We start from the raw sequence: 15213 nt of genomic DNA on the forward strand, positions 1-15213 counted from the left end.
ACAAAACTTGAAAGCTTGACCCCTCAAATAGACACAGACAAGTACAATTTTGCATAGAAATAGATTTGAACTTACAATTTTGTGATATCCCAAACTCTTAAATATGCGCAGTGGATCATCTAAACTACTCCAAAAAATTCAATGTACAAATATTGCCCTTGCACCAAATTGACCAAAATATTAGGTTATCCAGAATTTGCTCATCTCAATAACACTCATTTCTTGAAAATTGTTGAAATATTAAGAGTAGAATTTACTCATGCAATTAATGATTGTTAGGATAAGCGTATAATTTGAGCATTTGATTCTTAAGAAACATATGAATTGAGTCTAGTTTTGATAAATTATTGGTGCAAATTTTGTTTAACTTTTTCTTTTTATTGTATTATGGATGTTATGCTTAATTTGTTATTTTTGCTATTCAATTAACATACATTAGTACGGTAGAAATAAATTAAAGTTTGACATTAATAATTAATACAAAGGGGTTTTATTTTATTTTGTGTCTTAAAAGCACAATAGATGAGGTGTAACAAATATAGTTTATTTGTCATGTAATTAAGATATAATTATATCTTAATATTTTATTTAATTTTCAATAATATATATATATATAAATAATTATTACACCTTACCTTGCATTGTTAGAGAAAATTATATATAGAAAATCTAACAAGAAAAACAATTCTTGTTATGATGTGCTTCCTTTTGAAAAGTTGGATCAAAATAAAATTATTTACAAATGATTAAGTTTGCCCAAACAACACCAAAATATTATCATATAATATTTGTCTTTTGCTTTAAGTAGTAGTAGTAGTATTTCTTAATTACAAGTACGTACTAGACGTTTTAATATAGAATAATTAATTAGTTAATTAGCAGTAACATTAATTAAGAAGAAGGACATGCAGTAGTTGGGGTTTATATTTACATACATCCCCTATATATGGTTTCATAATAATAATAATAATAATAATAATAATAATAATAATATCAATGAATGATTGAATTTATGGAAGCTGGCCTGCATGTATGTATAGATTTCAAGTTGACAATTATTTGATTGATGATTTTGCTCTTTCTGTCCCTCTTTATCTGCCTGCAATAATAAAAATAATAATAATAATAAAAATAATAATATATAGTGTGGGATCCCTAATGCCATGAAAAGTTAAGCTCAAGCAAGCCACGCAATGCAAGCCCCCACCAAAGGGAATTTAGAAGGTGCATTCTTCCTTTCTCTTTTTCAGCTTTTTTTTTTTTTTTATTCCTAACCCAAATCAAAAGGCATTGAGACATCAAATATAATATATATATATATATATATACACTACCATGCATGCCATCTTTCTTTGCCCCTTATATTCACCAAAATTATAGCTGGGATTTCCAGAAAAATACCTCCCTATATATGGATATGGATATATAAAAAGCTGGGAGAAGGGAACCCTCTTTTATACCAAACAACCTAATTAATATATATATATATATATATGAGAATGACATGGGTACTGTTCTTTAATTATCTAAGTTTAATATCTTATAATTTTCTCTGGTGGAAAAATATATATGATCTGAATCATGGGAATCTTAATTAATCTTTTGTTGTCTATTGCTTTTAGCTTTTTAGCAGAGATTGATGAAGATATATCCTTCTCTTTGGGGACATGGAGGAGATCTAGGTTATTCTTCACTGAATTCAACCTTTTTAAGGCAAAAAAAGTTAAGGGCTTGCTACCTACCTACCTGCTAGATACTCATCAACCTCTCTCTCCTCAATAGATGTAAGCGCTTACTATCAAACTAATTAATTCTATAGTAAAAATGGCTGTCAATTAATTTATATATATAAAAAAAAGAACAGAAAGTACGTAAAAGTGAAATGGAGGAGAGGATATATATGGGCTGGTCATCTTAGCTTTCATGCATAAGGGAAAAGTTGAAAATGGGGATATTAATTGTTGAGTCAATATATATACATATACATATACATATATAGCTATAACATGGGAATGGAATGGATATCCATCATTGCCTTTGCTGATCGATCATCAATAATAAACCCACCCCCAACTGGGAACTATCTACTGTTCTGCTCTGTTCTGATCGAGATGTAGTTTCATTTTTTCCTACAGAACCAGTCTTGTGAAGTTATCATTGCCCCCCCCCCCCCCCCTCTCTCTCTCCCCATCCTTACATATATGTCTGTGTGTGTGTGTGTATATATATATGAGAGAGAGAGAGAGAGAGAGAGAGAAAATGCACGGGGAGAGAATCTGGTAATAGAACAACCCGTGAATGTAAAAGTGTGGCCCGCATTTGGTATTCTTCCCCCTACTCATCAATATGCCTCTCTCTCTCTCTCTCTCATTCTTACTTATTTGTCACACTCACTTCGGAAGCAATATGGTAAGTGGAATCATTGCAAATTTCACCTTTTTATATGGCCCCATTATTCCCATTTCAAATTGCTCTTTTAACTAAGCAAATTCAACATTTAAACCCTTACCGAAGCCCCCATATATATATATATATGTGTGTTTTAGTCTTGTATGCATTCAGAGACAACTTAATTAATTACATACGACACCCACGCACTGGAAAGTTTACTTAAGGTTTCACACGTGAGATTAGTGTTATTACTTATTACTAATCATCCTTTATTAAATAATATTTCATAATTATAAAAATGCTACTGTTATATTAGTTAGCATAGTCGTATTAAAAGCGGGCTCAAGGAGAATTCTCAGTAGAACAAAGTGAAGATGCGGGGATGGTTTAATATGTTGTTGTGCCAGCCTTATCTTTGGGCCCAAATCAACTAGAATTGGGCTAGAAATTGCAGCCCAACTAGCCCGAGCCAGGTCTGATATAATTGTCATCAATAATTTGCTATTAAACAAAAAGAAAAAAAGGAAATAATGATAATGACTGGTTTCTTATTTGTAGTTTAAATTGTTTAATTTCTTTTTCTGGGCATGAACTCGCAGAGATGTCTTAAACTTTAGGGGCCATTTGTTGACAAAAATGACAACTTTAGGCTTCACCTGCTCTTCAATTGATGCTTTATGATCTCGTGATGAAAATTGGTAACAGCTGGGCCTGAGTTGGCAACCCGCAAAAGACCCAAACGAAGTTGGGCCCAATTTCGGGGCCCACCTATTAAGAATCCCCAAAGGCCCACGACAAAGGAAAGTAGTCACGAGCGCCGAATCCAGCAAACAGACCGATTCAATGCCATGGCCATGCGGTCACTGAAGGTGAAAATTCTTGTAAATTATGATAAATTAAATTCCATCAATACCTCTGTCGTTTGATTAAAATAATCTTGGGATGACTGTGTTTGAGTGACTTCTATCACTTGTGTTCTCGATTTCAACAAAAAAGGTAAAATACATGTGAGATTTTATCTCACTATATAGGGTAAAAAATTAAACTTACAATCTATTGATAACTTATCGTGATGCCAACCACTTGATCTGTACATTAGAAGCTTGATTAAAATAATTTTGATAGTAGACTTCCATAAAATTAAAAAAAAATTATAGGGTGCTTGGGTGAAATTAATCCTATTTTAATGCTTCTAGTGGCCTCATGGGCTTGACCCCAAGGCGAAGGGTGATATTATTGGGATTTCAAATTTTAAATATAAACCATAAGGGAGTCGGTATTTTTATAAAATAAACTTATGATCTCGTTATTATTAATGACTGTTCACAAAAATTTACAATAATTAAAAATTAATTGATTCGTGACAAGAAAATATCTTTTATGGTACAAAGGTAGAACCGGCAAGCTCACCGCCGACCACCTTTCAATCACCGACCAGCCAGCCCATATCTGTCTCTGTCTGATACGTCAACGGGAAAATATCGTTTTTTTTTGCCCTTTTCTTTTTCAGTAACTAAATTCAGAAGATCACCTACAGATTTCAAGTCATATGCAGCCAAACAAGTATTAATTCAGCCAACGAATTCAGTAATCATAAGGAACATCAAGAACCAAACAAAGTTCTTGGTGATTCCTTGTCCAGAAGAGAGAGAGTTTAATGGTCTAGATCAGGGACTTAAAAGAACTGAAACTACACCCAGAACTGCACCACTATGGAATAGACAAGACGAGACACGGATTGAGGAAATTACAGATGAAAATCAAATATTTAGAGCAGAAAATGAAGGGTGGTCAATGCCTAGGTAGTAGGTGGTAGGTAGTAACAGTAGCAGCTTTCTAGTGTTCTGTTTTTTTTTTTTTTTTTTTGGCGGGGTGGGTAGTTAGCAGCTTTCTAGTTTGGGCTTGAACCCAAGAGGTCCAACTGATTAGCCAAGAACTTCACATCTTCGTCTCCGCCCTTCCCTTCATCCCCTGGAAAGCCAGATTCTTGGTTAAGCTTCTCGTTCAGGAACTCTTCCCAGAATCCCTCGTCAAGCTCTTTATCCGAACTCTCAAATTGCTCAAAATCTTGTCGTTCTTGCTTCTTTCTTGATCTGCCCAAGCCCTGTATTTCCAAGGCAAGCACCTCCAGCTCTGACACTTGACATCCATGGGGTTCTGCAAATTCTAGAGGTTCAATTTTGATGGGGTCTAGCCCTTCAGCACCCTGACTCGATTCGCCTCGAAAGCCACTGGGGCCTTGATCAATATGGAGCCGCCTTTTTTTGCTAATGGTTTCTTCAAGTTGCTTTCTTTCCCCCTTTTGTTGGATTAACTGCTCGATAAATGCCGGGTTTTGCATGGCTCTAGCCAGAAACCTCATCATTTGTTGCTGCTTCCTCTCAGTCCCTTCGAGCCTCAATTCCATAGCTTGAACCCGGGCTCTGCTGATCTGGTGCTGCTCTCTAAGCTTGACAAGTTCCATCATCAGGACTTGCTTGTCTCGCCTCAAACGATCGACTTCTGTGTCTCCGTCTCCGGCTTTTCCAATCCCGAGACAAGGACCTAGGGCTTGCTCGGGAGGAAGAGGCTGCGGAGAAGTTCTTCTTCTTTTGATGTTCTTTAGGAGATGTCTCTGGCCCCTTAGAAATCCTTCGTTGGCAAATTCCCATTTATCTGGATCAATCTTCCTAAAGCCCTGCACGTACCGAGTAAGAAGAGTTTAGGTTAGCTGCTATTGATTCTCACTCCATGAAGCAACAAGTTCTTGGAGACATTAAATTAAGTAGCAATCTCTAATTGTGTGCAGCTGCTTGGGCAATCAAATGGAAGAATGTTCTAAACTCTTGGAACAGGGTAGAGTCTGACAAAAGTTGCTGTTCAATAACCAGCCTATGCACAATTACTTTAAAATGTCTTAATTATTGACCTTTTGGTCCATACAAACTTCTACTCCAAAATGAGAAGAAACATAAAACTATCTAGTTACATCAAATTTTCATCTAGGGTTCTTCAGAGATTATTGTGGTTCATTAATATACCCATTAAGAAGATTAAAAACAAAATTGATTTTGTATCATATTTTCTAATGGATTTTCTGTAAAGGAGTTCTAAACATTTACTTTCCTAGGAAGACATCCTGCTAACAGATTGGAAGACTAAAGTGAAAGTCAAATCATTAAAATGAATAGAGTAGAAAGCGACCATGGCAAAGTTGGTGTGTCAGACTTCAAGAATCCACTTCAAGATCATCCAAGCTGAAAAACAAATCAATAGACAGTGATCAAGAACTCAGCAACCAATGAATTTCTCAGAATCATCCAAGTAAGCAACCAACCGTTCGAGATTTCAATAGCTTTCAAGATCAACTCTCTACCAAAACTTGCAAAGATTTAACATAGAAATCTCCAGTAAGAGAACACTTACATAAGTGTTGAGCTGCCTGACAAAAGATGAGAAGTTGTTGTGCTTGAAGCATCTAGGGAGGAGAATCGTGGAGAAGGCATATGGATCCCAAACAACAAAGCTGTGACCCCTTCTGCTCCAAGAAACCATGTGATCACTGGTTGGATCATTCACCATGTCGAAGGTCTTGGTCAGAAACGGCGGAGGGCCGGTGTCATGAAGCCCCTCCTTCGGCTGAGGCGGCCGCGGCTCCCCGGACTGCAATAAGCTCAGGCCCAGGTACTCTTCCTCAACTGGGAAGGCAGGATCCATGATCCAGATTGCAAAAGGATTCTCAATTTGAGCGCCAGAATGGCACAGGAACAGAGAATTTAAATGGAGTTGCAGCAAACAGAGTAGGGAAGAGATTGAATTGAGAGAGAAATTCAATTGGCGCGTGACGGGATTCAGGGTAGTTTATTCCGTTGAGAAGCTCGTTCCTATAGGCAATCTAAACGAAAGGAAAGGAAGCTTCTGAAAACTATATTATAATATATAATCAATGGAAACGTCTAGAGATTTTCTTTTGAGAGGCAGCCCAGCCCCTTTTGGTAACTTCCTCTTCTTCTTCTTCGTCTTCTTCTGGAAGAGGTGATGGGACTGGTGGCCGCTGGTGTTTTTGGGTGCAGTTTGATTGGTGGATTTCCATACCCCACACATCATTTGGTGGCAACCCTGAAAGCAACCATCAAGTCATTGCCAATCACAATATTGTTGGCTAAATCCAATATAATTTCTAACTTTTTTCTAATTTCAGAAAAAAAAAAAGGAATCATAATGGGTTTTGTCTAGGAACACTCTTTGACAAAACCCAATTACAATAATTAAAAAAAATTATCATTGTCTGATTACATAATTATTACATTGATTTTAAGATATAATAATTGTTTAGCATAACTTTATGTATAATAATTATGGCACAAATATGTGAAAGGTAAGTTTTCCTTTTAGCCAAAATCACCTATAAATAAAGTACCCGTAATTTGGCAACATGAGAGAAATATAACTTCAATACCCTCCCACACACGTAGCGTGTAAATATATATGAGTAGAGTTCAAATCTAATATCGCAAACAAAAGCCTCTTATGATATTATGTGAAATGAGTTTAGGTAGAACTCACTTTTAAAAGCCAGCATAGAAGAGGAGGGTGCACAAACCACATATAAACAACATAATAGCCAAATAATTTGACGATGTGAGATAAATGCAACTTCAATACTCTTCCTTACGCATAGCTTGCAAATATATATGGGCAGGGTTCAAACCCAATATTGTAAACAAAAACCTGCTCCGATACTATGTTAAATAAGTTTGTATAAAACTCATTTTTAAAAGTTAGCTTAGAGGAGGAGGGTGTTCAAATCACGTATGAACAATATAATAGCTCAGTAATTTGGTAATGTAGGACAAATGTAACTTCAACATTGTCTTAGAACACTCGTTGACATAACCCAATCATAATAAATAAAACAAATTATCATTGTCTGATTGCATAATTATTACATTGATTTTAAGATATAACAATTGTTTAGCATAATTTTATGTATAATAATTATGGCACAAATATGTGAAAGGTAAGTTTTCCTTTTAGCCAATGACAAATCATAAAAATTGGGCAGGATGCCGATTAATATAATTGGCCAAATTTACCCCCAAATGTTATGAACACACAAAAGTAAATCTTAATACATACAATATAGTTAATTTAAGTAATTGCCATTTTCACTTTTCATGATAGATAGATCCATGGAGGACTTCTTCGAAAATGATTTTAACATTAGAATTATCTCTTCAGGGATCAAAAGCTTGTTCTACAATGCCATGGGCTTTGGCTTTGGCTTTCTTGCAAGCAGTACAAATTTGCATGTAAAGGAAAATGATGTTTCTATGTGAAAATGCTCCATCAAAGTACATCTGTGGAGTTGTGACTTAGCTCTCATATTTTTTTAATGAATACAATAAAATTAAAACATTATTACTTTGGTTAAATTCTTTTATGTAATTTTAACTAATTTGTAAGGCGTAGAGAAGATATTCATGGTAAATGTTGCAGAAATATAATTATATCTATTATATATAAATATTATTTAAAAAAGTGTGCATAACTATTGAACCAAGATGATAACTCAATTGACTTAAATGTTGAACAAGTGTTGTATTTCGAGTCTTGTCCAAGAATGTCTTTTGTTTCTACTTGTGATATTCATGTGATAGTTGGCTTGAAGGCCACTTAGATTATGATGCCAACATTTGCCTTACCCCTTGTACTTAAAACCCAAAAAATGAACAAGGTTTTCACTTTTTAGAAAAACAAAAAGGCACCATTTGCTGTTTTCACTCTCATATTGTTGTTTCCATTTAAACAAGGTTTTCACTTTTTGGTCAAAGATGAGTATTTTTGTCAATATAACATAATTTTTTACATACTTTTATCTTCTTATAAGATACACAACATTGTCTATTTTAAGTCATTAGTTTTTATTTTAAGAAATTTAAAAAAAAAACAATATTATTATCAAAACACAATGTTTCAATTTCATTTTCTTAATAGCACATTAAAGTGACATAAAACAAATAAAAACAAACTAATGAAAACTAGTAAGATCAACATACCTTCAAAGATTGAAAGTTAAACTTTTCACTTTATTCTTGTGCTATCCCTAGTCAGCATGGTTTGAGAAAATGCTTAAAATTGAAGGGAGGTGAGATCTTTCAAAATTGCATTTTTATACAACTCTTCGTTTTGAGAAGGGTAATTTGTACTAGTTTTACTCTTATTTTATGAAAAGACAATCTTCATAACCAACTCATAATCACTCTCACTCGTGACCCTACTACCCATAAAAGAGGCAAACTAAAAGCCATTCAAGGTTCCTACAGAGGAAATCTATAAAATGAAGAATTTAATTTTAGACCACTTTAAGATTGAGAACAAATATACTTTTGTATGAAGTGAACGCGATACAATTAAGGAAACTTTTAATCACCCAAGAGCAATCAAGGTGTTAATATAGAAAACTCAACGCTTAATCTCGAAATAATCAACCTTTTCTAATTAATCCTGAAATACCATGTGTCTAAAGTGTGTGAGATAATGAAACACTGAATAAGAGACATGTGGTGGGGGCCCGATCAAAAGGAGCAATCACTACCAAGACCACCTCTAGACCCCCCATGTGACAAACACGACGGCATCCACAATTAATAAGCCCATGCCTAAACCCCTAAGCCCATGCCTAGACCATACCTGACCACGTCTGGGACACCTAGTGGAAATTATGTTGGGCTATCCCTGTACAAACTATAAAGCTCTTGGCTCTCCAATGGCAGGTAAGTCTTAACTCAGCTTTTACTTATTACTCTGCTCTTTTTCTTTAAGCTGAGTATTAACTTGACCGTCGGAGTGTACAGTAGGGGAGAATAGCCCCGAGATTGCAAGGAATCAGTTGGTGTCGGCATGGGTCCCACTCTTCAGCAACATCACCTACTTAATAAAATCATCCTTACTAACAACTTACTCTGCTCCAGCCTTGGAAAAAGAGGAATACTTCGTTTTTATAAGCTAAATGATGCTATCAGTGCTAGGAAGAGGCAATTATTGTGGATAAAATCTCTAGCGGTGGGAGGAAACAAGGAATGATAAATCTTAGAGCTCAGGAACTATGTAAACGGTCTAATTGGAGAAAGAACTACCTTTTGAAGAATAGTAACGGAGATGACGAGAGAAATTAAATTAGAGCTTTCATTTCTGTGAGGCAATGGTACCTGAACGTCACCATGACACACATTATGGGAAAGTGACCATCGAATAGAGGTATATCCCAATCAATAATATAAACACCAGCTGCTTCAATCGTGGCTTTCTCATCACCATGCGGATTATAATCACTCGGTTAAATGCTTTGTCCTGTTAAAACACCTGTCATTTTCAAGCGACATCAGTGATCAGTCATGACAGCCAAGTGTCTGTTGTCCCAGTAATTATCTTTTCCCCTGATAGGTTAGATATTATTCTAGTATCAATGAACTATAAACTGGTAAGGTCATAATACTAGCCAAAAGAAAGTTAACCGTCAGCTTTTGGGGGGCAGTGAAGTTTCTCAAGCAGAGATGGGCTTTTAAGTCACCAGCATTGGCAACAAAAATTTCGCCATTTACCATGAGAGAAATTTTACACTTGAATATTGTTTTCAAAAGGTACCTGAGGGTACAGAACTCACAATGTATTTACCTACCAAAAACAAAAAAGAATAATAATAATAAAAAAGAACATAATTCACAAAATCAAGTTCAATGGAAGAGAGCTAGTCTAATTTAAGAATGCTTGTATTCCCATACAAAGAAATTGGGGGAAAAAAAAAGGGAAAAGAAGATAACTTCCCTCAGTCATTGTTGACTCAGAATATCATGTATTATCCTCAACAGGGCCGGCTTCAAGATTCTCAAGTGTGTTGATCCATCCAATATCACAGGCAAGGTTCATTCAGAACTGTGAAAGCACCAGCAAATAATGGAACACAATTTGGATTTAAACAAGAGCAGACTTTAGAAGGCCCAGTTTAACTGAAAGAGACAGGATTCTCCCCAAACCCCCGGCCTTTTGGAGGGATCATGCCCATGCCAAACATGGTAACTTACTGAACACAGGCTAACTTCACAGAGCAGTTATGGTTAAAGAAAAAAACTGGAATGCAGTTATCCTGATACAAAGACTAAAAAAATCCATATCCAGAATGCAGAACAAGCAACTATTAGATGTCTCACTACCTTTTGAAGTGAAAAAGGATGCAGGACAAGTAACAGATAAGCGTAGGAGAAAATATTTTTATATATTTTGTATATAGCGCTTATGATGTATGAGAGAATGAAAAATATATTATTACTTATTTCCTTAAATTTGTCGGGCATATATATGACTTTTTCTCTTAATTATTTAAAAAATTGTAGTCATGTATGGCTATCAATTTCTTCACTTTTATTGGCTTATTAAAATGTTCTTAAATTGACACATAATATGCACAATGTCAAATATAATTTACTGTTCCAAAATTTCATTGCTTAGCTGCATATAATCATGAAAGCAAGCAAAAGAATTATAATCCAATTCAAAATGAATTTAGCTTTGATATTCCTTAGAAGAGTTCCGCCTAAAATGTCGATACAAGAAAGAAAAATAAATCTCTAGGACATTGGAACAACAGAATTTAAAGTAAAGGCCTCCGAAAGTTCCTAATTTCCTCTGGATGAACTCATTGCAAAAGAGGAAAAAGTTCTCGGTTTCATTTCTGAAACAGAAAGTTAAAAAATATGGATCTAACTGTAGGCATTGGTTGAAAGCCAAAAATGAAGATTTTTTCAAGAATCACACTCTTCTCAGCAGGTTAACGGGAGGAGCCAGAGAAATTCAGTGGAATTACAATGGCTGACAAGTTGTCCCCACTGCCTTTCTCGAATGCTTTCTGGACCAGGCAATGAGCCAAGGAGGAAGACAAAGTCGTATTTCCAACCAGCAAAAGATCACAAACATTTTGCAGACTCAAACTTTCAAAGATGCCATCAGATGCAACTACTAAATAGCTATTGCGAGCAGTTAAATTTTGCCAACCTACCACTTCAGGCACAGGACTGACGCCATACCTGAAAAATCACACAAGAAAAAGAAGAATTTAAGAAAAAAAAAATGCATCATTCTCATATCCTTATGTTGCATGACCGGCAGTTAGGAATCAGCACAAACTTTGCACAGGTTTCACAGCGAATGAAAAATACCAGAAATTGGTAATTGGCTCAAATCTAAAGAAGTAGAACCAACTGAAAAACCTAAAAGACAGGAAAAGAAACGGACCAGAAGAGCAAGCCAAATTAACTTCAGCTTCAGAAAACTCACCTTTTTAAGTACACATCACCTATTGACCGGGATACAGCCAATATACAATTGACACGAGGCACACCCCGAGTGCACACGAATCCACCAGCAGCTTCAATTCGGGCTTTCTCATCATCTCTGTCTGGATGATGATCTCTTGTCAGTTCTTCCACATTAAGCTCTGTTGAAGTACCTGTTATGTCCAACCACCTGGCAACTTTAAACTTGCAAGAGTTCTAATTATGCCAATGTGTATGAATTAGTTTATATGCAAACATGGAAGACAATTTGCCTGTAATCTAGCAGTGCTTAGTGAATGTGAGTCCAACCACAAAGGAAGTAGAAGATAGAAAGCGACAAATCAGACCTTCAGCCCTCAAAGGAGATTTAATTTTCTTTGAGCATAGAAGCGCTTTAGAATCACCAATATTAGCAACTAAAATTTGACTATCTACCAAGAGAACAATGGTGGCAGTTGATCCAGCATAAGATCCAGTACGAAAAGCTTCCTGGAACATAAATTTGAGAAACATGGATTAGAAAACAAAAACCAAAAATGGTGATTCTCACCTGTGTAAATTTTGTGTCAATATCATGAATTGTCCTTAATAAAGCATTCTTCACAATTTCATGCAACAATTCAGGAAAATTACGAGAAACAATGGTTCAGAAAATAAAAAACCAAAAGGGTGATTCTTGCCTGTGAAAATTCTGTATCAATATCATGAATCGTCCTTAACAAAGCATTCTTCAGAATTTCATGCATCAATTCATCATCAGATATGGGTGGACCTTCATCAGGACTACAAAAAAATGACGAAAATAAGTCACAAGTGTAAACATGATTAAAACATGCAATCAAAGCTAAAAACCTAATATTGGTCATATGCACAAGCCTCATTATAAAGTCACTTACATGTTGATCTGATTGAAATTTTTAAGTGAAACTTGTTTGTATATGTTGAATACAATATGCAAGAAAAAGTAGTCCAGCAATTTATCTGAAGCCATCTCACTAGTCTCCTTACCACCATGACCATCAAACACTGCCGCTACACCAACTGAAACCTCCTGAGGGCCATGTTTTCCTGTAACAGAGCAAGCATACAAAAATTAACTAAATGTATTATCATATACAAACAAAAGATCCACCATGTAGCAGAATCTTTCTTTATAATTTAACACATGTCCACTTACATGTTCTGAATCGCTAGAAGTAACAAAATTCTTTTTATTATTCCCTAATGAGCTTAGAGATCACAAAGTTTTGCTGCTAAACCCTTTCATATCTCAGATCAATGGATAACATTCCAAGTTAATTATGATGACGTCCTGTCAGATAACAGTAAAAAACTAGCAGCCACATCTTTACTGTGATAGAAGCAAAAAATATTTGGAGCTTGATAATACCAAGAAATGGGATTTTCATGTCAAGATCACATGTAATGCGATCCTCTTGATACTCCCTATGGCCCTGAAGCATGGCAAACTGGCAGTTTCGAGTTTGATTTTGGGATCGATGGGAGGGGTTCCATTGAGGACATTCTGGAGATTCAAAAACAGCAGGAGCACCACCATCATCATAAACCATCATACAGGATACAGTTACCTCAGGAGTAGCAGTTGAAATTGCAGCTAAAAATAGTCCCAGAACCACTAAAACTTTAAACATTTTCATTGTCAATTTCTTATGAAATTTGTCCCCTGAAAAGAAAGATGACTAGGGAATGTAAAAATTAAAGAAAAAAAAGGAAAACAAACAAACAAACTTAAAGACCAAAGCATTGTGAAGAGATGTTCAAGCGCTATATATAAAATGTGCAAGATACAGGTTTCAGTTTATTTGATTTAATCTAAAATTCATAATTCTCTAGCTTTTATGTAACTTGATGGACACAGAAACAATTTAGCATTATCTGAAAAAAGGTGGTGCTATTGAGTTCCAACTATAAATATAAATAAGAAATGAATAGCACATAAAGTGCTGAGGCCATGAAACTTCACAGAGCGCGGTTCCAGATTGCGAGTTCAATGTTTTCAAGTTGAAAACTATGGCCCATACTTTGCATTAAGAAGTTGTGATTGCTAATACGGTTCTCCAAAGTCCGTAAATACACCAGTTCCAAGGCGTACAATAGCAATTAATCAATTGTAACTGCTGCACATGCATTAATTAAATATTGCAGTAAAATTAACAGGATTCTCAGGTAAATTTGAAGAAAAGAAAATAATCAAGAATAAAAACAGTATCCACAAAACCCTCCAACCCAAAGAAACATCCGATTGGTAAAAGGAGACAACTAGGATGGTTCAACTGCACAGCATCTTACGCCACTGTTTGATTCCAAAAGTGCTTGATTTACTTTGGTATGGAGCTTAATTTAAGGCTAAAATCTTAAAGCTGACTAATATTAATATAATATACCAGCAATCAGCATAGTTTTCTCGAAAAAAAAAAGAAAGCAAATCAAACATAGGATTTCATTTTTCCCAGAACGCGACATGATATATGATTGCCGCCCACACAGGAGGAATCTTTCGGCGAGGACCATTCAATGACACGACTGGTCTCACCTTTTCGTGCAATCAACAAATTAAAAAGAAAAGATCACAATATTACAGCCAAACATTGTGCCCTAGGGGAGAGGGAGAGGGAGAGGGAGAGAGAGAGAGAGAGAGAGAGAGAGAGCTCGTACCCCATGCAGAGTGAAAGCAAGAGGAACCCATTCTATATATACGGATCTGTCTCATCGTCGAGCACAGCAAGCTTTTTATGATTCGGCGCGGCGAGGCCAATGGGAAGCTACCGCGTGATGAAATTGCCCATTCATGAGCAACTACGCAGAATGATCTTCGATGATCTCCGTTTGGAGGACGACGACGCAGTAAGTCAGAATATTCTCTAATCCCCCGCACTGAAATGAGAAATTTTTAACATTATGTGATTAATTTAAAATGAAAATATTAAAAATATTTTTGATAAAAATATTTTTTATTATATTTATTTAATAACTCTTTAAAAAATAAATCATATCACTTTTTATTTAGAATTATTTAGATAAATTTATTTATCTACCTCCATATAAATTTATTTAATACCTTACAAATAAAAAAAATAACTCATATATCCCTCAATGCATTATAAAAAATTTAACAATAAAAATATTAAAATTTTTCTTAATTTTATATTAATCCTTTTATATCTTAATTTGAAAAATATTTTAATATTATTTTAATATAAATTCATATTATTTTTTAAAATTATTTTTATAATTTTAAAAATATTTCGAGTCTTGCTTCTATTCCAAACATAATTAATTTCTACTGTCTTGCAACCAATTTAGAGATAGAAACAATTTAGGTTTTTTTTTTGCTAAAATAAATTATAAAATTTATGTTAATATTTAATTAAATAATAATTTTTTATATTAAAAATTATATTTACAAAAATATCTCTTATATTTTGTTTTATTCTCACATTCTCTTGTATTTTTGTTTCTTATTTTTTTAAAAATACTTTATTTATTTTTT

General features: G+C 34.8%; 3 protein-coding genes across 3 annotated transcripts in view; all 3 read right to left on the reverse strand.

The window, feature by feature from the left end:
• LOC127786488 (autophagy-related protein 9) overlaps window positions 1-15213 on the reverse strand; it is a gene marked incomplete in the record, with an annotated part of 1007132 nt that overhangs the window by 760668 nt on the left and 231251 nt on the right.
• LOC127786541 (heat stress transcription factor A-7a) lies at window positions 3937-9715 on the reverse strand. Its single transcript, XM_052314008.1, has 3 exons — window positions 9582-9715; window positions 5797-6489; window positions 3937-5068 (listed from the first exon to the last, which is right to left on the reverse strand). Exons 2-3 carry the CDS (start codon window positions 6085-6087, stop codon window positions 4283-4285), a joined length of 1077 nt encoding a protein of 358 aa, XP_052169968.1. The 5' UTR covers window positions 6088-6489; window positions 9582-9715; the 3' UTR covers window positions 3937-4282.
• On the reverse strand, window positions 10926-14591 carry LOC127786528 (probable protein phosphatase 2C 51). Its single transcript, XM_052313995.1, has 7 exons — window positions 14379-14591; window positions 13093-13386; window positions 12599-12770; window positions 12383-12485; window positions 12050-12191; window positions 11704-11875; window positions 10926-11453 (listed from the first exon to the last, which is right to left on the reverse strand). Exons 1-7 carry the CDS (start codon window positions 14431-14433, stop codon window positions 11198-11200), a joined length of 1194 nt encoding a protein of 397 aa, XP_052169955.1. The 5' UTR covers window positions 14434-14591; the 3' UTR covers window positions 10926-11197.

Source organism: Diospyros lotus, chromosome 12, assembly GCF_014633365.1.
Source record: "Diospyros lotus cultivar Yz01 chromosome 12, ASM1463336v1, whole genome shotgun sequence".
Lineage (NCBI taxonomy): Eukaryota > Viridiplantae > Streptophyta > Magnoliopsida > Ericales > Ebenaceae > Diospyros > Diospyros lotus.